The sequence below is a fragment of the Notolepis coatsorum genome (assembly GCF_963971535.1).
Source record: "Notolepis coatsorum genome assembly, chromosome: 17".
NCBI lineage: Eukaryota > Metazoa > Chordata > Actinopteri > Aulopiformes > Paralepididae > Notolepis > Notolepis coatsorum.
Genome location: NC_140181.1, coordinates 39803719 through 39831480, shown reverse-complemented (window position 1 = coordinate 39831480; position 27762 = coordinate 39803719). Strand labels below are relative to the sequence as shown.

General features: G+C 44.0%; 2 protein-coding genes across 2 annotated transcripts in view; both read left to right on the top strand.

The window, feature by feature from the left end:
• Window positions 1–11984, top strand: part of slc38a5b (solute carrier family 38 member 5b) — a 50195-nt gene extending 38211 nt beyond the window's left edge. Inside the window, exons 14-15 of the mRNA XM_084333205.1 lie at window positions 636–739; window positions 10851–11984. Of these exons, the coding sequence (XP_084189331.1) occupies window positions 636–739; window positions 10851–10955 (209 nt within the window). The 3' untranslated portion in view covers window positions 10956–11984. The remainder of the gene's footprint in view (window positions 1–635; window positions 740–10850) is intronic.
• A 1878-nt stretch (window positions 11985–13862) lies between these two features.
• The window catches only part of wasb (WASP actin nucleation promoting factor b), a 63499-nt gene continuing 49599 nt past the window's right edge, over window positions 13863–27762 (top strand). The window contains exon 1 of the mRNA XM_084332899.1: window positions 13863–13977. Within this exon, the coding sequence (XP_084189025.1) occupies window positions 13873–13977 (105 nt within the window). The 5' untranslated portion in view covers window positions 13863–13872. The remainder of the gene's footprint in view (window positions 13978–27762) is intronic.

The following is a 27762-nucleotide window of genomic DNA, read 5'->3' as shown; positions in this document are numbered from 1 at the left end:
CTGTCTGTGGATTTGCTACAATGGTGAAAAAATAGAATTAGGGCCAAAAGTTCTATTTAAAACCACGAAAAGTAAGCAGGCTAAGAAATCAAACTAAGTTACTTGTTCTGTCGATCTCCTCTGCTCTGGGAGCACCTACACAAGCAACCACTACACACAACAAACTGTGCTGTTCATGGTTCTGAAACAACCACTACACACAACCAACAGTGCTGTTCATGGTTCTGAAACAACCACTAAACACAACCAACAGTGCTGTTCATGGTTCTGAAACAACCACTACACACAACCAACAGTGCTGTTCATGGTTCTGAAACAACCACTACACACAACCAACAGTGCTGTTCATGGTTCTGAAACAACCACTACACACAACCAACAGTGCTGTTCATGGTTCTGAAACAACAACAGCACCGTCTCCTCTGCTCCACTCCCCTCTCTTCTCCTCTCCTCTTCTCCCCTCCTTATCACAGAGGATTTGGCAATCAATATATGGGACAAGGGAGGTCCCGTATGGGTCAAAGCAATTTAGCCCAATATACAGTATGGCAAGTCCTGGGCTAAAGGTTTAGCAAAGGACAAATTCCCCATACTGAGACCATGCATCACTCATTCTGTATCCTGTCCCTACACAGGGGCCACCACTGCTCCCAGTCTGATATTCATCCTCCCCAGCCTCTTCTACATCCGCATCGTCCCCACAGAACAGGAGCCCATGAACTCCAGACCGAAGATTCAGGTAGGTGTCTTCCCTGGACACAAAGTGTCTTCCCTGGACACAAAGTGCTCAAAGTAGGATGTAATTTTTTTTGTATCATTCAAATTTGGCTGGGTGGTTAATAACACAATTGTCTGTGGTGTGACAAATTCAGAACACATTTATTTTTGCTTAATGCATTTATCATTAATAAAACATAAACTTTTCAAAGTTGTGCCCCAATGAGCGGCTGGGTGGCGCAGCGGACTAAGCGCTCGTCACCAACGCGAGAGACACTGGTATCGAATCCGGCTGTCAGCGTTGCCTCCGGCTTGGCCGGCCGTCATACTGGCTCAATTTGCAGAGTCAGCGGAAGGGAAGCCGGTGGGTGGTAATCTGGTCGTTGTAAACAGCGACTCCTACAGGTCGGTCAGGGCGCCTGCACAGCGAGGAAGGGAGACGGTGAGGGTAGTGTGAGCCTCCCACACGTTACACCTCACCAATGAGAGTCCGCACTGGCAGGTGAAAAGAAGTGGCTGGCTGACTCCGCATGTATCGGAGGGGACATGTGATAGTATCTATCAACCCTCCCTAGACCGACCAGTGGGGGGCACATGCGAGCAACAACCAGGAAGCGGAGGGGGGAATTGGCATGACTAAATTGGGATGGGAGAAAAAACACAGAAAAACAGGAGGAGAAAAAGTGGATAAAAAAAAAGGTTGTGCCCCAATCAAATAAGCCTCCTCTACTTGTCCTGGTATCAGTAATTTGTACATCCCACTTCAGAGCTCTCAGGTCTACATATGTTTCAAAGCTGATGATGGACATAGCCATGAAGACTAATGTCTGGCTTCCTATGTGTGTCAGCTGTGCTCATCTGCTCACAGTGGCCAGTGTATTATGCAAACCACTCTATTCACCAAAATGGATCAGTCCCACAGTCAGTGGGACAGAGTCTTTTTCTTGCTGTGGTTTGCTATATTAAGCAGGCAGACAGACAGGCAAAAAGGAATGTTAAATAAGGCAAAACGACTCACATATGGTTAGGGACTAGAGTGGCGTGTGTACCTAGTTAGACTGGCCACAGAGTGTATATATGGTAAAATGTTACCTACCTATGAAACAATTTGATCTTTTTATATCTAAAGACTGCAGGAGGTGTGTGTGTTGAAATATTCCATCATAAAACGTTCTTCACATTGGTCCTCAGCAATCCACCTTGAATCTTTTGGTGAATGTTCAAATTAAAGTCCCCCCAAATTCAAGTTAAAATAAAATTAGCAACGGGTTAAGAAACTACATTTTTTTTTGATACACTTTTTCTCCCATTTTCTATATTTTCTCCCATCCCAATTTCGTATCATCCAATTCAACCCTCCCCTGTCACGGACGCTGTTTCTTGCCTCCCACAAGCCGGCTGCAATGTGGACTAAGTCATACATAGCACAAGTGCCCTCCGGTACTTGAGGTAACAGCAGTCGCATCTTTTCACCTGCGCAGCTCGATCTCTCAGTGGCGAGGAGTAACGCGTGGGAGGCTCACGCTGCCCCCGACACTTCCTGATTCTACTGCGCAGGCGCACCAACCGACCTGTAGGAGTCGCTGTCCACAACGCCCGATCCCCACCCATCAGTTTCCCACCCCCTAATACGGCCAATGTGTATTAGTACGGACGACCAGCTAAACTGAAAGCAAATGTGGAGCGCTGGGCTCGAACAGGCAAGCCCAGCGTCTCCAGATTTCGTGGCGAGCGCCTTGCCCACTACGCCACGTAGCCGCCCCAGAAACTACCTTTTTTTACATCTACAGATCAAACTCTAAGCCCTAGTGTCCCCCAATTGGTTGACCCTGCTGTTCGCCAAATGTAGCCAAGAGTAAAGACCATAACCCTATCAAAACAGCAGTCAAAGTGTATATTTTCAGTCTTTGGCCTATACATTCCTAAACGCAGCACGTGGCATATTGACAGTACAGTCCGGCAGTCGAACGTCTTCTTCTTGGTTCAAACGTACCCTAAGCACTATACTGGGAAGCTAAACTTTCGCATACGACGTTACTATCCCACCCCGTGGCAGGACTCGTATTTCGCGTGTCTTTATTATCAGGAGCTCTCGGTCCACACGTCCGCTTGCTTTGCTGGAAAATGATGAAGAGGTCGTCTCACTGTATGAGCTCCTCCTTCAGCCAGCCTCTTCCTCACCTGCTGTCACCAGCCCAACGTCGCACCAGCTCCCCCTGGCGACAGTCCAGCACTATGTCCCACTACTAAATGTCAATATTAGGATATGGAGAATCAAGAGGGGTCAGCGAGTTACACAACGTTATCATGAACACAGTAGAGTACAAGGAATTAGAGTTAGACACATTGAATTACGGTTGGACATATTCACGTGTCTACATATCCCCCTACTTTAAACTTGCCAAGTCCCAATGCAAGTTACACAACCTCCTGTTTAGTGGAGTTACACAATTAGACAATGCATACATGCACACAGTCCTTAGACCAACAACTTCGCACAACTTTTCACAATTTGCAAACACTGTTCACAGAACACACTCTTGAGTACATAATCGTGACGATACCTGGCAGGTAACCGACCTCTAGTACTCCTCTGTGGCCGGAGTGGTCCGACCCCCCCCCTTTCAGACCCCGTGTCTGAATCGTCCGTTCCCACCGACAGGTTGTCGGCAGCGGCCTCGTTCTCCTGGACTACAGGCCGTTCGCCTGAATCGGCCTCCTCCCCTCCGTCTACGCCGTCCCCCCTTGCCCGGTGCAGGACCCCGGTAGCAACACGAGGGGAGGTAGGAGGGGTGGAGTAACCAAGGTGGGAATCATCAGACTCGGAAGAGCTCTGTGAATGTTAATGCGTCCTCCGGGGAACCCGCGCGCGCTTCCTCCCGCCTCGGGCAGTCCCGTTGGTGCATGTCCTGGGGCCCGAACCTTCGGGAAACACGTCTCGAGCCGGGGCACACCGTTTACACTGTTGCATCCAGCCATTCACCTCGGCCGCCATCCCTGTCCAGTAATAGCCCCGCCCCATTAACCCTAGTGTCCCGCGTTTGCCAAAATGTCCCAGATGGTCATGTTGAGTCTCGTAGATGTGTCGCCGCAGCGTCTCCGGCACCACCAACTGTAGTATCTCCTCTCCATCTCGAGGGTCACTAACTCGCCTGAATAGCACCTCATTCTGCAGACGGAACCGTTCCCACTGCCCGTAGAACTTACGCAGGAGCGGGCTCGCCTCTTGCAGTTGCACTCTGGTGGGGCAGATCCCCTTCATCACCGCCTCTCGTACGGGCCCCACCTCCGGGTCTTCCACTTGGAGTTGCCGTAACTCGTCCCAGCTATATCCGCTGTCTCCCTTCTGGACCGCTATCTGCCTTGCGCCAACCACTGGAACCCCCGACGGATCGGTCCGCTCCTCGGGGCTCCGGCGAGCACGGACAGAGACCGGCAGACCACGCGCAGCCCAGCTCAAGCGAGCACGAACTTCTTCTGCCGGGATCACCAGGAAGCCCTCTTTTTCCGTGTGCACAACCTCTGGACCTGGTCTCATCGGGATGCGCGACAGGGCACCAGCGAGTCCGTCGGGCCGGCCGCACTTGGCGCCAATCATACGGCACGCCATCACACCTCCATCCTCAGCCCTTCGTCCGGTGGTCGCCAGGTCGGACGACCCACCGGCTGCTGTGTGGGTGGCGCCCTGTATCCGCATGGGCACTCGCGACTGATATGCCCGGGCTGTTGACAGGCGTAACAGATCAGTCTCCCGTCCTCGCTCCGGTGGGGTAGTCTACGCGGGGTAGAGGGCACGTCTCCCCTCAGTCGGCTTCCGGCGAAGCTTCTTTGGGGCACGTCCCGCTCTCGCTGCAGGGACCGGAGGAACTGTTCTTGGCCTGCGACCAGCTGTCGGATGGATTCCTGTAGTGCGGACACGCTAAGAGGGGGTTTGCGTCCCTCCGCGACGGCGGCGTGTATCGTGCCCCGGGCGGAACTCTTAGCGGTGGACAGGGCCTCCTCCTCTTCGGACCAGTCAATCGCTGCCAGCATTAATTCGAGGAACGTCAGCGTCCCTTTCTCCCTTGAACATCTTTTCATCTCTCGTCGCAGCGCGTCATCTCTCAGGCCTAGGACAAACTGCTCCTGTAGTAAGGTGCCGGTGTCTGGGACCTGTGTGGGCGCCCGCCTCTGTAGATGCCGAATCATCTCTTGTAGATCGTACGCAAATTGCCTCACGGTCTCACCGGCTGCTTGTTTGCGGTCATAAAACTCCCCCAGACGGACACTGACAGGGGCTTTGTCTCCGTAGGTCACTTCTAGCACCTGGAACAGGGCGTCCGGGTCCGGGAAGGCCTCTTCCATCATGAATCTCACCGTCTGCTTAGCCTCGCCTTTCAGGTGTAGTTGTAATACCTCCACCTGGTCTTCGGCTGGCACTTTGCTAGCCCGGAAGTGAGACTTCATCGCACGGATCCAATCCTCGACCGACAGCTCTCCCCTCTCTTTCCCCCCCCCGAACTCGCTGCACTTTCGGTCCCGTTGGACATACACAGTCGAGGGGGTCGCTTGAGGGGCGCTGGTGCTTCTCTCGAGGATGGCCTTGGCCAAGGAGAGGGTTTCTCTCTGGTCATTCCGGGTCTGCTCCATGAGCACCGTCTGTCGGTCCAGGTGGCCTGCCAGGTCGTGGTATCGGGCCTTCAGAGCCTCCACCTGTGTGGTCAAGTCCCTCATCGCTTCTGTTTGTCGCTCCAGTAGCGCCGCCTGGGCCTTGCACTCCTCCTGAAGCGCCTCATACTTCGCCGCCATTTCCTGCGCTGCGCGGGTCTGTTCCTCTGACAAGTCAAGTCCTACCGGTCAAGTCAAGGAAGTAGGTTAGGATGTTGATCCTGTTCGTGACGCCAAATGTAGAAGGGTGGATTATCCCTACTTTATGAGCGTGGATATGAACTGTCACCAGGTAGTGGGAGCACAGCAGATCTGGGTCCGGCTGAGCCCCCGACTGTAGTGTAAGAGTATTAGAATTGGGATTCAGCAGAGGGATGGATGGGGCCTAGGGTTTACTAACCTAGGGGTTCTACACTGGTCCTTCCTGCCCTCCCGGGCGACCGTAGTATTTCCTCAAACACCCGCACTTCCCTTAATACGTCCCACACCCTCTCACACCCAGTGGCAGCGATGGTAAATAATATAATTTCTCCCCAAAGCAGTACCTTTCCTTGTTGACTGGTGAAGACCTGTACAGAGCACCTGCCCCAATTGCACATAGACCGTAGGGAAGAAGGGGTTAAGCAGTAATACACATTCACAGTAATTGACACACACACAATAATCCCAGTTCTACGCCTCTCCTTTTATATAAAGCGGGCATGCATTCAATACACGGCACAATGCATGGCACTTGGATCATACACTCCATGGTAATGAAACAGGTCCCCGTAAGAGTTAATATTCTTTTCATTCACCCGTAGGGAGAGAGAGGGTAATGGCGAGCTCCGCAAGCTATTCAATGGGAAAAATTATCAATATACCTTGGTGCTGTCTGCACAACTTAATCACACAACACATGTAACCAGAAAATTAAGTGGGCCCACAGTTGAAACAAAAAGCCTATCTAAGCCGGCATTACCTAAAACAACAAACGTTGGGGCGCCCCTAGTCACTGGTGCAGGTGTCCGCTCAAAGTGTTTATTCTCTTCGCCCTTAGAGGGCATGCTCTCGAAAAGGGGAATGTTCGCCGATAATGTTCCAGAGCACTTGGAGCGCTAACAGTACCTGGTTTGAGTGTACCAACCGAGTGCTGTTCCGTCCCCACAACGAATGTTTGGGGCGTGGGTTGGCCGTCAAACGGCCCCGCGTGATACACAGGAGAGCTGGCTGGGCTGGTGGTAAACAGGTGCAGGCTGCAGGCGAGTAGAGCCCCGTGCCGTCGGGCGGCGGCGTCTGCTTCGAGGGCTGGAAACGGCGTGGCGACGCGTGGAGCTAACCAGGTTACTAGTCCTATACTTGAAGCTAAGCTGTGGTCAGTGCGACCCCCTAGTCTTTCGACTATACTGTACATTCTTAAACGCAGTGTGTGGCATATCGACAGTACAGTCCAGCAGTCGAACGTCTTCTTCTTGGTTCAAACGTACCCTAAGCACTATACTGGGAAGCTAAACTTTTGCATACGACGTTACTATCCCACCCCATGGCAGGACTCGTATTTCGCGTGTCTTTATTATCAGGAGCTCTCGGTCCACACATCCGCTCGCTTTGCTGGAAAACGATGAAGAAGTCGTCTCGCGGTATGAGCTCCTCCTTCAGCCAGCCTCTTCCTCACCTGCTGTCACCAGCCCAACGTCGCACACCAGCTCCCCCTGGCGACAGTCCAGCGCTATGTCCCACTACTAAATGTCAATATTAGGATATGGAGAATCAAGAGGGGTCAGTGAGTTACACAACGTTATCATGAACACAGTAGAATACAAGGAATTAGAGTTAGACACATTGAATTACGGTTGGACATATTCACGTGTCTACAATTGCATCGGAAAAACGCGAGGAAATGACTAAATTCAGATTTAACACTGCCATTGGAAAGAGGAGATTTGGCCCTATCCATAGATGTATGACTTGGCCATAATAAGGTAATTTATAGGCCTAATATTCTACAGTATATTATATATTCAAATGGATTAGAATTCAGTACTGTATCTACAAATCCTTCTGTTTAAAGGGGAACTATTTTACTATTTATTTCACTATTTGGGCACTTTTACACAATTCCTGTGAGTCTATGGAACACCTCTGTAATATATATATTTTTTTTATTCATTGTTTTGTATTTCTAATCAAGTCCTCAAAAACAGCATTTTTCTACCTCAAGATTTCGAGCTGTTTTGAGCCTGGGCTGCAGGTGCCACCTAAACCACTGCGGAGCGTCCCAACATTAACATGCAGCAGTGACTATATGACATCACATATAGGCACATTTTCAAACGACTCAGTTCAGTGAGGGTGAATATTGTGAGAGGAGAATTGGAAGAATGCGCCAATATGAGAATTTTGAGACATAGATCATATTAATATAAGTTCACATAGCTAGGAAACAATGCTAAACACTCAAAAAGGCCATTTATAAGATAGTTCCCCTTTAACCTCTTCCACCCGTGCGGTCCATCGGCGGACCGCAAACGACATCACGTCATAAATCAATCTAGACTGTCTGACAAAAGTATTGTTTTATTTTTCAAACGTATTCAAGTATAAACATCATAACCATGTCACAACAGCAGTTATGTATATTATCATCAATACGTTAGTTTACCAATAGTAAAGTGTTATTAGATAGATTTTCGTTTTAGTTTTGGTGTTGTTTAGTTCGCGAAAGTCGACCATTTTGGAAGATTTTAACATTGGGAATTGTAGTTTTTTGCGGGCATTCTGAAGAGGACACCGACAGCTTTCGATGAGCATTGGAATTTTTCCGAACGACACTTCCCAAAGGCCTCTATGGGGTTTCAAGCTAATTACTTCTGTATAAATTTTTTTTAATATCTCTTATTACTCTGGATAATAAACCACAAAACTTAACGTTATTGGTATATATTGAAGCACAGTTAGTTTCTCTTCCCTATTTTTTAGCACGTAGCAACAATTATATTTTAAATTAGTTTCAAAATGGTGCCACCCTCGCAAAAATTTAAAAGCTACTGTACATACAGTAGATTTCATTATCTGTTCTTATGCACACCTGGTGATACTAAATCCAAATTGAACTCGGGCATTTGAAATATAAGAGTTGGCACAATCCATAAATGTGCAAATTGGCTATAATAAGGTCATTTATAAGCCTGCTATTCTATATTCTATAATAATATTTCAAATTGCATTGGTCCGGATGGGAGAATTCAGTACTGTATCTACAAAACCTTTTGTTTAATCATCTTCCCTTTATTAATTCCCTTCGATTTCTTTGTACACATGATCTCAAGAAGGTACTGAACGAGATCAGTGGCAGTTTTACATGTCTGGCAATTTTTTGCATGGTGTTATTCACTGTCAAAGATGCAAAGCAAAATCATAATTCATATTCTCCTTTGTTTCATCACAATTTAAGCAAGCCTAGTAATAGACACAATATTTCTGACACTAGGAATACATTCACTAAGGTCCATAGATGTCCCTAGACACCAAGAATATGCAAATAGACCTTGTAGAAGTGGAGCAATATTCCATTTACTTAGGTATGTATTTTAGGCAGATTTTCAGAAAATAGGCTCCGGGTTTAAGAGGTTCATCTTCCCTTTATTAATTTGCTTAGATCTTTTGTACACCTGATCTCAAGAAGGTGCTGAATGAGCTCAGTGAGCGAAATTCCTCCGACCTCAATGTTAGCATGGTGTTATTCACCGTCAAAGATGCAAAGAAAAATTTTCATTTATATTCTCCTGTTTCATCACAATTTACTCAAGCATAGTAACAGACAATATTTCTGTCACTGGGAATACATTCCCTGAGGTCCATAGATGTTCCTAGATACCAAGAACATGCTAATTGACCTTGTAGAAGTGGAGCTTCTTTAACAGGTTAAAGTAACATGCCAACATTATGGGAAATGCGCTTGCCGTCTTCTCCAGAGTCAGAAAATAAGATAGATACCAGTTTCCTCTCTGTGCGTTCAGTAGAAAGCTATCCGGCTGCAAGCTAGCCTAGCTTAGCACAAATGAATGGAAGCGGATATGGACCAGTTAGCCTAGCTGTTGGCCAAAAACACCTCTCCCAGAGTTTTAAGCTATGAATCGCCATGAAGCCACATACAGCATGATAAACGTCTATCACTATTGGCTATGCAACCCAAATGAGATTTTATAGCCACAGGGTCTAAAGTAATTATCTAGTAATAATCTATAGTAATTATCCTGAACATTTTATATAAGTAAATGTCTACTGATAAATACTTACTAAATTAAGACACAGCACATAGGCCACGTAGCAATTCTCCATAACACTGCAGGAGACACATAGATAGGCCTACATTCCTCTACACAGCACATCCCTCCCCCCTCACTCTCGCTCTCTCACTCCACACACACATACAGATTGATTTCACGCTGGACACTGCCGCATCTGGCTAACCTCCAGACCAGATCACAATCAGTGTATCCACTTAAGTCCATTAGAACCTTAGCCCAGATCAAATAATCCAACTCATTGTCACAAAATGCCACAAGTCACTAATATACGACCGCCCAAAGGATTATAAAAATCCCGGTCAGGTACTGGTCAAATACCATACTCTCCATCAATCACAGATCGTTATCAATAAAGACATACAGACACACACACGCACATATGTGCACGTAAATGTGCATACCACGCACTCATGCACGGCAGACATACAGGCTGACCAATACACAAGACACGGGCATGCACTCAGGACAGAGACCACATACACACTGGACTATTGGGGCAGCTAATAAAAAACACCCTCACAGGGAAGGAGGGACTTCTCTGCTTTGACTTCCACTGGACACTGCTACACTGTCTGGACGGACGGACTGGACTGACGGGACAATGACTTGACTGCATTTTCTTTTATACACGACCGGCCGGTTGTACCAACTTGATTTCAATTGTACCTTGCTTATTCACTTCTTATTCACTTTTTATAATACCTTGCTTATTCACTTTTTATAATAAATACCGTCAAAAGTGTTTCATCTCTTTTATCTTTAAATATCTTATTACGACTTTCACGTTTCCGAGTCTAAAACGTGACACCACTCTCCATTATAATATCACACAGTAGTGATTCTACCTATAACTAGTTCATGAATGCTTTGCTTTTACATTTGCTGTACTTGGCTGTTCTAAACACCGGTGTCTGGTAGGACATTCTCGGGAAAATCATCTGGCACACAGGAAGTGATGTGTTTTACATCACCAGCAGCAACAGCAGTCTGTTTGGAATTAATAGAAGAATAACTGAGTAGTTAGCATGCATTTTAAAGATGGAAAGCAAGTCAAATACAGTGCAAAAACACAACCAGCAATGATCAATTATTGCCAGAACAACCAAAGATTACAATATTGCGTATTGAAGCTGGGATCACAGTAGGTCTAGTGATGTAATTGTGACTGTATGTATCTTTTCCTTGCTTGGTTTACAGGCTGCTTGTTTCTGCGCTATGGGCTTCATCTTCATGTCCATGAGCCTGACGTTCATTGGGATCGACTGGATGAGTGGCGAGAAGCGAAGCGGAGGTGGCCATTAAAAGTATGCCCAGCAACATTTCAGGGGGTCCAAAAGTCGAACAGCAAAAGCACAACCCCCCTGGGCCCCCCTTTCCGGATGGACGAGGAGCCAAAGTCCAACTACAGTTGTTGAAAGGCGAGACACACATTGTCTATGGGCTTTGGTTTAGACCGCTTTCTCATCAATTCCAAATCAAAATGGACATGCTACTCTTTCTTCCATGGAAGCAAGCCATGCGTCTACTGCATGCGACGTCCCCATCCGTCCCCAGGACGACGTTCCCTCGACGGAGATCGCTCTCGGGTTGTGTGGCTTTAATTTACATCTGAGGAAGTCGGGGAAACATGCTTCCCCATGGAAGCCCCTGAACCACCGAATGCTACTGTATGTTGCGCCAAAGAGTGGAGGTTGAGTGGAGGTTCACAGTGGCATGAGAGCATAGAAGCTCTTTTAGCTATCAATGTGGTTTTTGAATCTGCAGGACAGTATGTGGCAAACTGGAAGAAAAAGAAAAAAGTGCTACCAAAAAACCAAAGCTTTACATTAATTTTATACAACTGTGAACCAAGCTGTTTTATATATAATGTAATTTGTTTATGTTTCCTGCTTTTGTGACAGCCGGTTGCAGAGAAAGTTATTTGATAGGGTTTGAAAAAAATGAAAATCTTGTCTATTCAGACATCCAGCAAGTTTTTAAATGCTGAACAGAGAAGTTCACCCAGTGTTCATTTAATGTAAGACCATTAGTGTATTTTAATGTAAGCCATGACAAAGTCTTTATTGAATACTTTTTTTGTCAATACTATTCTACTTGATGCAGGTGTAGGTAACAAAATAAACGTAGAAGTCAATGGAGCAGCTCTTGAACAAGACTGTCAATGTGATAGGCAGTCAATGTGTCTGTTGTTACGTGTGGATGACAATGCTCACTTAAAATATGTAAATAAAGTACTAATTGACAACAGGAAAAAAGGTACATAATGTATGTTATATTTACGTATTGTTTAGGGTTCCATCCCCAGCAAGGGAACTTAAAAGTTTCCTGAAAACGCTTACATTATTTGAATATGTAATACTTTGTTTATTTGTTGTTATTTGTAACTTATTTATATCAATAAATATATTATATTTATTGATATAAATAAGTTACAAATAACAACAAATAAACAAAGTATTACATATTCAAATAATGTAAGCGTTTTCAGGAAACTTTTAAGTTCCCTTGCTGGGGATGGAACCCTAAATGTAACCCTAACTTTATGTGTTAATTATAAATGTAACTATTATAAAGTTAATAATAATTAACTATAATCATAGGTAAATAGTTCTGAGAGCACTCGCCCATGAATTTGGACTTTTGCAGATACAATACGTAGATATACTTATTGCTATAACATAACATAACATTACAGTTTGTACCATTTTTCCTGTGGTTGATTAGTAGCCTACTTTATTTAGGATTTATGATGAGACCATGTTGCCATTTGTGATGTTTGGTTGTCATTACCAGGGTATTCCATTTTCAATAAAGAAATGGTTGTCAGTATTACTAAGTTATTGCTTTTTGTTATTATTTTGTTGTTGTTCTTTCTATTTCTTTACAATTCAAAGTGAAAAAATGTATATATATATAGGTATATAATATATATATATACTAACCCCACTTTACATTTTGCCAAATGCATTTTTGGTAGGGATATCTATGCAACATGCTCCATTTGATCAAATTGGAAACTCAATTGTAGAACTTTCTGTCAATGTATACAATTCAAACAACATAGAAATGTACTTTGTAAAAGTTTTCGCCCCCTTGCTTCATCATGGGCTAATTTGTTTTTAATTCTGCCTTGCTAACAAAACTGAGACCACGTCCCTCAATACATGTCAATTGACTAGAGAGTACAGTATATCATACTTGCAATGTATTTTTGGTACTTCTTATTTGCTTTCATGTACTAAGTCAAAACACATGTTCAGTATGATACTTATTTATATAATGTAAGTGTAATCTAGTTAGTACAAAATTCAGTAATTCAGTAAGCTTATCAAAAGTGTACTATTTTGATGACCAAATGTAACCAAAAATACACCAACAACCATATTTTCAATATATTTAAAGGGGAACTATTTTACTATTTCTTTCACTATTTGGGCACTTTTACACAATTCCTGTGAGTCCATGGACCACCTCTGTAAGTTTTTTTTTTTTTTTTTTTAATCATTGTTTTGTATTTCTAATCAAGTACTCAAAAACAGCATTTTTCTACCTCAAGATCTTAAGCCGTTTTGAGGCTGGGCTCCAACCACTGTGTGGCCTGGTGCCAACTGCCACACCAACTGCCATATTATTATGCAGTTGAGAAATCTCTGACATCACAGATATGCAAGTTTTCAGATGACTCAGTTCAGTGAGGGTGAATATTGTGAGAGGAGAATTGGAAGAATGTGCCAATATGAGAATTAGAGACATAGATCCTATTAATATAAGTCCACATAGCTAGGAAACAATGCTAAACACTGAAAAAGGCCATTTATAAGATAGTTCCCTTTTAAGTTTAGTTTATTTATTTAGCACATTATTAAAAAAAAAAACAGTGCTAGGAGGGAACGAAGTACATCCTTTAGCACATTAATTACAATTTAAGTGCTTTCAATTTGTATACACAGTATACTTTCAGAAAATATAATTTAGTGTACAGTACCTTTTTTTCTTTTCTTTTTACTTGGGGTAACATGACATGAAAACAGTGAATGACTGACAGCATGCGTGGAGTGCAAGACAACCATCTGCGGCGCTGTACTTCCTGCCCCCTCACATCACACTGCATCCTCTTCTAGAGGATTACGGAAGTCCCCGATCAACTGTCTCACACGTCTCAGTGCTCCTGTGATGCCTCGGGTGTCACCCAAAGAGACAAAACAAAAACAGAATAAAAATGAGTCCAGCGTCCAAGTCCAAGCTGATTGAGAACAACCTGAGCATCCTACTGAGCCCTCTGGAGAACCAGGCCCTCGTGGAGCTTCTCGGACGGAGATGTTTGGTAAGTCAACTCCAAACTCCGGTAGGTTGACATGACTGTGTGCCAAACAGGACCTCTCAGTGATTTTCAACAATCTAAATATACGACCGATAGCCACAAACTTTTAAAGTTCTGAGGGTATTGTATATTGCACTGTAAGATGTAGATTGGAAGGGGTGTAAGGATGAGATCATATCAGGGATAATCGTATCTCAACTGGGTGAGGCCCCCACTGCACTGATATATCACACTCTGTTCAGTTTCAAGTCAGGTGTTCTTATTAATCCCCTTGGGGAAATCCAGCAGGGGAAGGGGAGGGGAGGTATAATACAAAAAAAGATAATAATATAAATAGTAAAATGAACTATTTCTAAGAATGGCAGTCTCTTCTACAGTATCAATTATAATAATACTTAGTATACATGGCATAGTATAATATAGTAGTATAGTAGAAGCACACTGTGCCTAACAGACAGTCAGACAGTCCTAACAGTTCAAGTTCTCTAGCCGTTAGTTCTCCTACTAGTGGCAGCAGTCCATGCTCACGGTTGTGAAGCCTGATGGCTACTGGCATGAAGGACTGGCTGAGGCGATTAAGTGTGTGTGTGTGTGTGTGTGTGTGTGTGTGTGTGTGTGTGTGTGTGTGTGTGTGTGTGTGTGTGTGTGTGTGTGTGTGTGTGTGTGTGTGTGTGTGTGTGTGTGTGTGTGTGTGTGTGTGTGTGTGTGTGTGTGTGTGTGTGTGTGTGTGTGTGTGTGTGTGTGTGTGTGTGTGTGTGTGTGTGTGTGTGGGGGGGGGGGGGGTTACGTCTATGGTTGAATGTGGTCCTCATCTTGGCTAGCTCGTCATAGAGGGGTTTGGAGGGTTTTTCCAGTATAGCGTCCAGCTTTTTCCTCGTCCTCCTCTCTGCCGCCACCTCTAGTTTGACCCGTTCGACTCCCACCACGGAGCTATCCTTCCTCACCAGCTTGTTCAGTTTGTTAGTGTCTCTTGAGTCAGGGGCGGGGGCTTAAGATACTCAGATTTGCAAAGTTTATGTTGCTATTGAACCTAACGTGGTGTTTCCTGAATTCCAAGTGGAACTCATCACAGAATCATTCTGTGTTATTTACTTTTACAGCATGTTCACCTGACACCATCACCATCACAGGATTTTGTCACAACATCAAAAGGGGAAACAAGTATTACACACACTTACGTCAGCCAGTAGTCAGCAGGTCCAAGTCTGTCTACTTTCATGAGCACACATATACTCTCCTGCGTGCACATTGGGGAAGGTTGAGACTATAGTGTTAGCTTTACCACTGGCTTATGTTGGAATTTTCAGCTATTTTCTACTAGCTAGTAAATGCCCAATATGATACTGTACATGTGAAAGACAGTAGAACCTTGCTAATTTTCTCCCTGTGTGTATGTGTCTCTGTGTGTGTGTGTGTGTGTGTGTGTGTGTGTGTGTGTGTGTGTGTGTGTGTGTGTGTGTGTGTGTGTGTGTGTGTGTGTGTGTGTGTGTGTGTGTGTGTGTGTGTGTGTGTGTGTGTGTGTGTGTGTGTGGTGTGTGTGTGCGTGCGTGCTTTGGTGGATTAAGCGCATGCCTTCCAAAAGTCCTTACACAGTGTAGTTAACTTTTAATTGCATTTGAAACTAGAACAGTGTGCTCATTAAAGCACAAATGTCCGCCAGGCGGCATGCCCTAGAGCAGCGGTTCTCAAGCTATGGGTTGGGACCCAAAGTGGGGTCATGGGTAGGTCACAGTGCGCATTGGCAAGTAAAAAGAAAAAAATCTATAATACTTTTTTTTTATCAAGTTCAACAACGTGTGCTTTTATTTTGATATTCCTTAATTACACATTGAAATTATACATTAAGTTTGAGAACCCCTGCCCTAGAGGTAGGCAGGTGTGTGGAGCAGAACACAAGTAGTATGGCATGTGGGTATGCATGTTGGTGTAGGTGATGTAGAGAGGATGGTGTTGCATGTTGGTGTAGGTGGTGTAGAGAGGATGGTGTTGCATGTTGGTGTAGGTGGTGTAGAGAGGATGGTGTTGCATGTTGGTGTAGGTGGTGTAGAGAGGATGGTGGCGCATGTTGGTGTAGGTGGTGTAGAGAGGATGGTGGCGCATGTTGGTCTAGGTGATGTAGAGAGGATGGTGTTGCATGTTGGTCTAGGTGGTGTAGAGAGGATGGTGGCGCATGTTGGTCTAGGTGGTGTAGAGAGGATGGTGTTGCATGTTGGTGTAGGTGATGTAGAGAGGATGGTGGTGCATGTTGGTGTAGGTGGTGTAGAGAGGATGGTGGTGCATGTTGGTGTAGGTGGTGTAGAGAGGATGGTGGTGCATGTTGGTCTAGGTGGTGTAGAGAGGATGGTGGTGCATGTTGGTGTAGGTGGTGTAGAGAGGATGGTGGCGCATGTTGGTGTAGGTGATGTAGAGAGGATGGTGGTGCATGTTGGTCTAGGTGGTGTAGAGAGGATGGTGGTGCATGTTGGTGTAGGTGATGTAGAGAGGATAGTGGCGCATGTTGGTCTAGGACAGGTGGTCTAGAGCAGGGGTTCCCAAAGTCGGGGTCGCCGCGGGGGGGTCGCCAGATGATTTCCAAAAAAATTATAATAATAATCCAATTTTTTTTTTTTTTTTTTTTTTTGCAGTCAGGCCACTGAATTTAGAAGCAGGCCAGGACAGTGTTCAAGTCAAGTCAAGTCAAGAGTTTTATTTGTCACGGCATACAAGTATACAATGAAATGCGGCAGCAGCGCAATAGTTAGATAACCTAGGTGGGGAACAACCAGGAGATCACTGCAACTCACACAAGTTGGAGAACTATCTCTCTCTCTCTCTCTCTTGCTCTCACACACACACACAAAAGGAGCCGCATGTGATTGGTGGAGGCGTGACCCTTACAAAAAACTGTTGTTGCTAATCATTGACACATGCTAGCCTGTAATAATCCCCCCCAGAAAAATCTACTTTGCATTTGATATATTGCAAATATATGCCATCACACACACTGGCATTTAAAGGGTTAGAATTATCAAATTAATATGTGGTGTTATGATCAGGGCTGAAGTTGAATAAAAGATTGTATTATTTTCAATCTGACATTACAAAAAAACTGAAAATCCATCAAAATCAGTGTTGTTGCTAATCATACATGCTAGCCTGTTTTTTAACAATAATTTGTGATGCCATCACAAACACTGGCATTTAAAGGGTACAAATAAAAAAATGCCTGCACCAGAATGCAGGAAATGAAGTCTTTGTAACAAGAAATGTCCTGGTGGGGGACCCCCAGACCCCCTGCTTAAAAAGTGGCCTGACTGGGGCTATATTTTGCACTATATTTCCTGGCCTGAATGATTTCCCCAGTCCGGCCCTGGTTAAAAGCCTCAAATGCTTATTAGTGTGTGTGCGTTTGAACGTGTGCATGTTTCAACCATACATTTCCATTTATTAAAAAAAAAAAAAAAAAAAAAAGGGTTCCCTCCTATAATAGTGGGGGTTGCGGCTCTCTGACCCCATTATTTTTGGGTCGCGGCCTGAAAAGTTTGGGAACCCCTGGTCTAGAGAGGATGGTGTTGCATGTTGGTGTAAGTGGTGTAGAGAAGATGGTGTTGCATGATGGTGTAGGTTGTGTAGAGAGGAGGGTGTTGCATGTTGGTGTAGGTGGTATAGAGAGGATTGTGGTGCATGTTGGTGTAGAGAGGATGGTGTCTCATGTGATGTAACACATTTGATACATAGGGCCATTGATTTAAGATTAAATTAAAACTAGCTACAGTAGATAAATAATATTGGTATGTGGATTTGAGACACAGTTGTCTCCAGCCTAAGGAAGACACACTATTTTGTTAAATTGTCACACACCATGTGAAGGAGGACACAATCCCCCCAGACTCACTAAAACACGCACACACACCCACGAAGCCAAACTGACGCGCAATTACCCACACGTACTCTCTCACACACACACACACACACACACACACACACACACACACACACACACACACACACACACACACACACACACACACACACACACACACACACACACACACACACACACACACACACACACACACACACACACACACACACACACACACACACACACACACACACACACACACACACACACACACACACACACACACACACACAGAAAATCTAGACTAAAGCCAAATTACCATCTGTAGTGGAGCCCCGATTCACAAGACCGTTAGAATCTGTTTATCAAATGAACCTTTGTAATACGTGTGACTTAGACCAGCTCATTTTTATGAAAATAGGGGTCAACATTTTAGATATAAGAACCATGATTGACTATTGCTGGGGACTCAGTCTAGTCGAGGCTGTGTCGAGGATGGACCTTTTTCTGCTGTACTATGAACTTGCTGTTTGCTTTGCCTGCTGAATAAATCATCTTTTCATCGGACCATTTGCTCCATTGAAACTGTATTACAGCTTCCTGCTTCTTGCTCTGAAAACCAGACCTCCATGCCTTAGGAATTACCACGACAAGTTAGCTACAAGACTTCAATTTACGACACATGTATACATATGTTTAATATATTCTGCTGCTGTGTCTCCAGGATGTGTGTCAGTCACCACCACTTTGATGCAGTCCCAGGCTTTCATTGAGAGTGATGCTCTTTCACCAGACACTAGCCCAGACACTAGCGGTTTCCATCCTCATTGCTCTGCAAAAACAATTCAACCAAGGCAGTTCAAGTTGTGTCAAGATTGGATGACCAGAATTGCAACAACCATTATCATTATCATTATCTACAATGTGGCCAAAGCTAAATATGAGATTTCAATGCCCCTTTCCTAAATCAGTTTGATATGCAGAATTGTTTGGATGTTGACGTCTATCATGGCTTAGCTACTGAACCTGACACCGTGGCCTAATCATGTCATTATACATAAGGTCATACATTTGTTCCTATCCATCTTCACTTATATTTTTCTTGTTGTTCTTGCTAATCCTAACAATTATGCATATCACATTACGTGTTGTGTAGTATATCTTCATTGGCCATTTATCCATTTCTACTTGTCTGCTTAAAGGAACACTCCAACATTTGGGGACATTTGCTTATTTAACATCTTCCCTAGAGTTAGACAAGAAGATACATACCCTTTTTGTCTCTATGCATGCATTAGGCTTAGGGAACGCCTGGACCGTTAGCCTAGCTTAGTTTCATCACTGGAAGTGGGTCATACATTTACCCGAGTTCCCAAACAGTCACGAAAATACACTCCAAATACAATCAAAATACAACTCCAAAACGTTCCTGTAAACATGTTGTGACCTGTGTATTTACCACGTGGAGAAATACAAAATAATTGAATTAGACATTTCCGTTTTCTAAGCAGATATACTCGGATTTTTTTTTTGCCTAACCACTCCTGTATGGGAGCAATGATTTCACGTCACCACTGCTACTTTTTCTAACATCGAGGTCAGTGTTTACATTTTTGTTTCATTCAAAGGATCCATATATAATGTTTGCACCGCCTGGCAGATATAACAACTGCACATATGCAGTGGCGTCGCATGGGTAAAATAACAGAGGATGCCAAAAAAAATGTTATATTTGTGTTATATTTAAGCCAAATAATATTGTGACTATGTAAAAATGCACACTAAATAAAAATACACATTTCAAGTGTAAACAATAGATACAGCTATAGTTACCATAGTCCATGGGCCTAAATACTTTAGTCTTGTTTACATAAGGTGAACGATGAATTCTCTTTCTCTCTCTCTCTCTCTCTCTCTCTCTCTCTCTCTCTCTCTCTCTCTCTCTCTCTCTCTCTCTCTCTCTCTCTCTCTCTCTCTCTCTCTCTCCTAGTATGTCTCCTAGTATGTCTCATTCTCCCCCTCTTTCCTTCCTCCCTCCCATTATAAGTGTCAAGTTTCAAGTTTCTTTAATAGTTGTCATACAGAAGTACAGAATACTTTTATACAAAATGCTTCTTACTGTTACGCTCCAGAGACTGTGCAAGACAAGATAAGTATGAAATAAAATAACATAGTATAGCATGTAAATTAGAAGTAAAAAAATGAGGTCACAGTGTTCAGTATAGACATATGTGCAATGTTCGATGCAGAATAGACGTAACTGAGTTACCATATAATATACAATACTATGCAGTGTACTAATATACAATACTATATAGTGCAAGGCAGAAATGGGATGAGGTGCAATTTAGGTACAATTTACAGTAGGTGTACGAGTTGTAGTGCAAATCCTTTATCAATAAATATAAAGTGTGTTTGTGTGATCTGAAGTGTGGAGAGTGGGTGCTGCAGTGTGTTGTTTGTTTAAGTGAGTGTGTGCCTGTGGGTGTGTGTGCTGTGTGCATTTGATGGTTGTTGCATAGTGTTTATTGTTTGTTTAGCAGCCTGATGGCCTGGGGATAGAAGCTTCTTCTGAGTCTTTCTGTGCTCGCCTTAAGACTCCGGTATCGCTTGCCTGACCGCAGCAGTTCAAAGAGGCAGTTGTTCGGGTGGCTGGAGTCCTTGATGATTCTCTTAGCCTTCCCCCTGCACCGCTTGTTGTAAATGTTCTGGAGGGTGGGAAGCCCCCCTCCAATTGTGCGTTCGGCTGAACGTGTCACTCTTTGTAGTCTGCTACGGTCTTGTGCAGTGCTATTCCCAAACCAGGAGGTGATGTTGCCAGTCAGGATGCTCTCTATTGTACATGAGTAGAAGTTCCTAAGGATCTTCTGACTGACTTGGAACTTCCTTAGGCGCCTGAGGAAGTAGAGGCGTTGTCGTGCCTTCTTCACAACACTGTCAATGTGTGTGGTCCATGTCAAGTCCTCGGATATGTGGGCTCCGAGGTACTTGAAACTGTTCACTCTCTCAACCGGTGCCCCGTCGATGCTGACCCCCGACCTCCTGAAGTCCACAATCATCTCTTTGTTTTGCTGACGTTCAGGGAGAGGCAGTTCTCCTGACACCACTGTGACAGATTCTCTACCTCTTCCAGGTAGGCCCTCTCGTCGTTGGCAGAGATCAGGCCCACCACTACTGTGTCATCAGCAAATTTGATGATTGTGTTGTTGTTCTGCTGTGCCACGCAGTCATGTGTGTACAGGGAGTAGAGGAGGGGGCTCAGAACACAGCGCTGGGGGGCCCCTATGTTGAGCGTGATGGATGAGGAGGTGCAGTTGCCGGCTCTTACCACCTGGGGTCTGCCCGTCAGGAAGTCCAAGACCCACTGGCAGAGGTCATAGTTCAAGCCCAGGTCCCTGAGCTTGGCTATGAGTTTGGAGGGGACTATGGTATTGAATGCTGAGCTGTAGTCGATGAACAGCAATGTTGGTTAAGATATGAAATACTTGCCAGTAGTGTACTGCATAGTGCATACAGAGACTGTAAGCAAACACACTCACAACGTGTCTCCACAGTCCGCGATTATTAATGGGAATAGGAATATGATTGTCAAGATATTGCTGACATGGAACAGTATACAGTTATTACAGTATGGCTCGGCGGTCAGTCAAACCAAGCAGTCACCATGTACAGTATGGCTCGTACAGTCAAACCAAGCAGTCACCATGTACAGTATGTCTCGGCGGCCAGTCAAACCAAGCAGTCACCATGTACAGTATGGCTCGTACAGTCAAACCAAGCAGTCACCATGTACAGTATCGCTTGGCGGCCAGTCAAACCAAGCAGTCACCATGTACAGTATGGCTCATACAGTCAAACCAAGCAGTCACCATGTACAGTATGGCTCGGCGGCCAGTCAAATAATAACACAGTATTACACTCTGGTGATAATGTTAGTTAGCAACCAAGCTAGCCTGATAACGTTAGTTAGCAACCAAGCTAGCCTGATAACATTAGTTAGCAACCAAGCTAGCCTGATAACGTTAGTTAGCAACCAAGCTAGCCTATGCATTGCAGGCTTATTCCCCGTACCTGGCTAACTGAGTTAGCCGGATAATTTTCAGCATAGCTTGACTTAAGCCAGACATTTCCGTTCCCCAATGTCGGATTTTCTAAGTCGCTATGGTAACAGATCAGAATGTTTGAACCTGCTCCGGAGCAGGGTTAAGTTCAGTTAGCTGGATGAACCATGGCCACACCCTCACAAAGAAATGCCAGCTCGCTTCCTAATTATCACAGTGTAGATCCCATTATACCATTCTGAATTATGTTTTTGTGCTTCGTTTTCCTAGAGGGGGCTTTTGAAATGTAAAATAATAGACCTAAAATGCTGATACTAAATTTACTTTGTCCTAAATAATGCACGTCATAGTTATACGGATACGGTGCTCGCGACACACAGTTATTTAATAACGGACTAAACGGATCATTGCAAATGTGAATCCCCCTCCATTTTCCTCCGATTTTTCTCCCATCCCAATGTTAGTCGTTATGCCAATTCCCAATCCCCTTCCTGGTCGCTGCGCACTTACCCCCACAGTCGGTCTGGGAGAGTGGAGGCTATCACGTGCTTCCTCCGACACACGTCCAGCCAATCAACCGCTTCTTTTCACCTGGCAGCGCGGATTCTCATTGAGCGGGCGTAGCGTGTGGAAGGATCACACTATCCCACTCAAGTCCTATCCGCGCTTAGCAGGCGCCCCGACCGAACTGTAGGAGTCGCTGTTTACAACGACCCAGACCCACCCCGCCAGCTTCTCCCACCCTCTAATACTGCCAATTGTATTAGTGTGAACGGCCAGCCAAGCTGGTGACAACCCCGGAGCTGTGAGCTGGATTCGAACAGGCGAATCTAGCCACTCCGGGGTTTGGTGACGACCGCGGGGATATTTTTAATGAATGAAACCTATCGGGCGTTTGGCTCTGATTAGTTTAATATTCTTCGCTGTGTATTTGCTTAACGGAGCGCCAGGATTGTGTTTCATTCAAGCATATGAAGCGTCTATGCGCGGATTGTGGATATGAATTATGAGGAATCTGAATCTGTGGAGTGTTTAATTGTATCACTGTCACTGTGACAGTGTCACATGTTATTGTGATATTGTAACTGGGATTAAAATGTATGAGGAGATGCGCTGTTTGATGGATTTGATGACGTGACGTGACTTGATAAATTGAGTGAGCCTTTGACGTTTTTGATGAATGAATTTGAGAAAATGCATTTATCTTTTCAAGCACTGTTATCTGATGATGAACATGAGGTGTCACTGGTATAAACCAAAGGGTAATCAATTCAATGCATGTATGGATTATGTCCGAAACAGATAGTGTACTGTAACTGCAAGCCTCCCTCCAAGCTGTTACGATTCTGGTTCCTGACTACGGTCGGGAACCACCCACCTTCTCTGTCATCTGTCACCTGACTGCTGTCACTTGTTTTTCCCTGTCATTTAGTGCTGTCACTTAGGGGTTGGCTTCTGATTGGCTGTCACGGGGGTGCGTGTGGAATGTTGGTATTTGGTGGCTATTTAACATTCCTTTCCTCTGCTTGTCATTCGTCAGGTCTTCACTATAGGCGTTCGGAGATAATGCGGCCGGTTCCAGTTCTGGACCACCACTAAGCTCCATTATCTATTCTCTCGTTCCTTTGCCTTTGACATAGTATCCTAGTATTACTCTTTGTGTTCTTTACTATTAAAGTCGAACATGTTCAAGAGGATACCTTCTCCGTCTCTGTGATTGCCTACAACAATTGGAACTCACCTACCTCCATCCTGACACCAAGCCTCTCTTTGGGAACCATGTACTTATATAGTACATAATACCTAAGCACATACAGTACAGATATCCTCATAATATAATTTGTATCAATTAGATATACTATTTGGGCTTGTTTTTATCCTTATTCTGAAAGAGTTGAACTAATTATTTTCGCTAGCAAGATCTCATTTGATTATTCATTCCATTAAGCCTATACTGCCAGCAGCACATTTAAATAAATATAATCTGATTGATTGGGGTAATGAGGGACTTAAAATTAGCCTATAGATTATGCATTTAACTTGTTGGCGAGGCTATTGAGCCATACTGTATTGTACCCATTCTGCAATCTGTTAATAAAGTTTTAAATCAATCAATCAATCAATGCGGTTAGAAAATCAGGATTTCTGCGATCGACACCTGGCTTCTGTCTTTTCAGGTGAGGCGGCCGCGCGCACTTATCCTGAGTATCAAGTCTGGTTCGAATTAACAAGACTGAATCAGCGTTCGAGGAACAGGGAAATCCCGGATTCAAACATCGGGTTAATTTAATCTGGATAATGGGACTTTTGATCGACTTAGTTGAACCAGGTACTGGGAATAGGGCCCTGGCCAATGTGGTCCTCCTGGACAGATAGATTTGTTAAATCAGAAGAATATCCACAGTGGTGTGCTGTGCTGGTCCCCAGTAAAGGTCCCGCCGGCGAAAAATAAGTTGCTGCTCAATGAATGAATCCGAGAGAGGAATCCGAATTTCCCCTCTAACTAGTGCTATATGCTTCATTGCGTTGTTAATAAAGTTTTCAATCAATCAATCAAACAATGCCGTTTGTTTATACATTCACAAGACTCGCATAACGTTATATAATGTTAGCTAGCAAGCCAGCTAGTTGACTATAGGCGTGTTCGAGATTGATTTTGGCTCACCTCGAAAATAGACGAGAGTAGACGAGTGCAGCCGGGGGAGGAGTCAGAACGTCGGACACTTCAGATTTGACAACAGCCTCTCGCCTAGTCTCGCATGGCAGATACACGTTCACGTTACCACACACACATTACACACCTGTCCAGCTCATTATAATGCGATGGCCGTGTGCAAAATTTGATTCGATTAAAATGTACAGCACACCATATACTGCTATAGTGGAATATACTATTCATATATACCATAATGTATACCATCTTGTTGCGCGCTCCTGGCCACCGCAGCACGCAAACACAAGACACACACACACTGCTGAATAATTCTGTTTTGCATCAATATATATATATATGTATATTGAGGCAAAACAGAATTATATATACAGTATATATTGAGGCAAAACAGACGACGCGTGTGTGTATGTGTGTGTGTGGGATACAGTATCAGCTCAGCTGCTGCATCGTTAATGAACTATAGATTTATATGGAATTCGTTAATCTATCTAGCGATTGGGTTAACTGAGAGCCAGATTGCTTAGAGGAGTACTGTACATAGAGCGGTAATGCTCAGATTGCTCATTGAGTCATGACTATAAATGCAAAACGTAATTGTCGTATTTATTATCATTATAATTATTTAATTCCGATGATAGAAACAGTCCGTCTGTAGAATCGACTTGAAGAAGCAATCACCATTTGTTCAGGGGGGTTGATATGTTATTTTGATATAAACTCTGACAGCATTCATTACTCTGATAAAAATAATTTGGTGTCTGACAGCTTGAAGTTTATCATGATGATATGATGATAACTTTATTTGAGGAAGCTCTTGGTACCCAAACTCCTGTATCCAATAATAATAATAATAAATATATCTGATAGACGGGACCCGTACTGTATTATTGTACCCATTCTGCAATCGGTTAATAAAGTTTTCAATCAATCAATCAATCAATCAAACGTCTCATAACTTCCTCTTGTGGGCGTGGCTGGTGGTGACAACCAGGTGACAACTTTTCTGAGCCAATAGGTGCTTTGCGCAGAGATAGCAAGTCGTTTCCCATCATGGATTTGCGTGGAGCAGTTGGGTGAGAGGTACTGTGGAGCCTCGCTCTGAAGGCTGTGCGTGGCTCGCTCCCACGAGATTTCCGTGCCTCGTCTCGTCAGATTTTCAGAGCAAGTCGGACAACATTCTAACCGTCATGCAACGCGCTTGGCGAGGCCGTAGTAAAACCTGCGCAGATCTGCGTCCGCCATAGCCAATCTCGAACACGCCTAATATCTCCTTCTTCCATGATTACAACCCTATCTACAGTACTAGAGAATTCGAAAGGTGCCCGCGAGGCGAAGACGTTTGGTCACGTTTAGCTTTTAATGTGATTTGATTGGCCAGAAGCCAAATTAGAAAAAATGCCACCTAACCTAGAACCAAGCTGGGCCGTGTTAAGGCTTAGGCGCTAAGCCCAACCCAGCTTGAATCTTATTGGCTAATAATTAAGCAATAGGACGAATTAAAAAAAAAACTGCCTGGCGTCCAAAAGCCTCCAAATGTCAATCAAAATAATGGTACCAGGCTGGCAGACTGTCAGTCAGTGAGTATGGGCTGTCTCAGTCAGTGACAGTGTTAGAGAGAGTGGGCACATTTTCGCTCATTCGGTTAATTTCTCCAGGAGGGAGAAAATTATTATAACACAGAGATGAAAAATAATGATTTTTTTTTATTATTGTAAACTATAAAAAAAAATTATTTAAATTTTTTATTTTTTATTTTTGTACTGTTTATATTTTTTGGGGAAGCTTGGCTTCCCTTGGCTGCCATGAATATTCGCCACTGCACATAATCATGTCATAGTATATTTTCATGTCTGCGTTATTCCCCACGCTTGTTGGCAATCAGCCAGTTCGAAGTTATGAGGCTTGGGTATACAAGCCTGTCTAAACAAATGTCTAGAACAAAAATGTTATTGAAATTGTATTCCGAAAATGATGCAGAGATTTTTATCGTAAGTTTACACGCAGAAATTGTTCTACCAATGTGGTTGAGAAGTCTTTCCACAAGATGACGACTCATAGAAAGTATAAATAATAGACTACATTCTTCAGAGGGGGGGGGGGGGGCTCACAGGAAGCTTCCCCCATTCCACTTCCTGAGCAGGATGTTGACGGTTCATTCCTCCAGTTTGCATTGCCACAGTTTGACTTTTCAACACTTTATGGCAGGGTGTTCCACATACTAGCTTTGTCTAGTTAGCCACAAACCAATGCAAAGTCAATGGGCTCAATATCCTGTCTGTACAAGCTGACTGGAGATAGCTTAAATCTACTCCACAGTGCATACAAAGTAGATTTCAGTCAGCCTGTACAGATGTTGATTGGTTTGTGGCTAACTAGCCGGATGCTAGTAGTGTGGATTGTCCCAAGAAAGGACTCTACCGATCATTAGTGGTACAGTAAGTAAGAAATAGGGCAAGGGTTCCAAAAACCACAAACTATCCAGCGGACTGAGAGCAGTGGACACAACCAGGCTGGATAAGCTGCAGGAAGGCCAGCAGCGTGGTTGGGGTGGAGCTGGACTCTCTAGCGAGGGTGGCGGAGAGGAGGAGCCTCGCTAAGCTCCAGGCCATCAGGGAAAACCCCACCCACCCACTATACACAGACTTGGCTGACAGGCTCCACAACAGGGGGCAGCGACGGCTGCCAGACATTGATCTAGGACTTATAGGAACCCAAGGAGGACAATACACTACCTGAAGCATACTGCACCTTGTGACACTGTGAATACTGGAATATATATTTCATATTTCATTTAGTTAGATTTAAATTATAAATATATTGACCAAATTGTTTATCCCATGCTCAGTATGCTCAGTATATTCTTACTGTATTTATTTCTGTATATTTTATTTCATTTCATTTTATCCTATTTTACTCTACTCTTATCCTAGGCAACTTGATTTGATTTGTGTTATTATTCTAATTTGTGACCTGTCCTGTCTAAATGTTTAAATGTTGAGCGATTTGCAGTGTCAAATTTCCCACGGGATAATAAAAGTATTTCTATTCTATTCTATTCTATTCTATTCTATTCTATTCTATTCTATTCTATTCTATTCTATTCTATTCTATTCTATTTAAGATGGTAATTGATATCTAAACAAGCTGGTAAGAGTGTATGAGTCCTTCTAACAAACGCTACATTGTGGTTCAAGACCACAACCCACAAG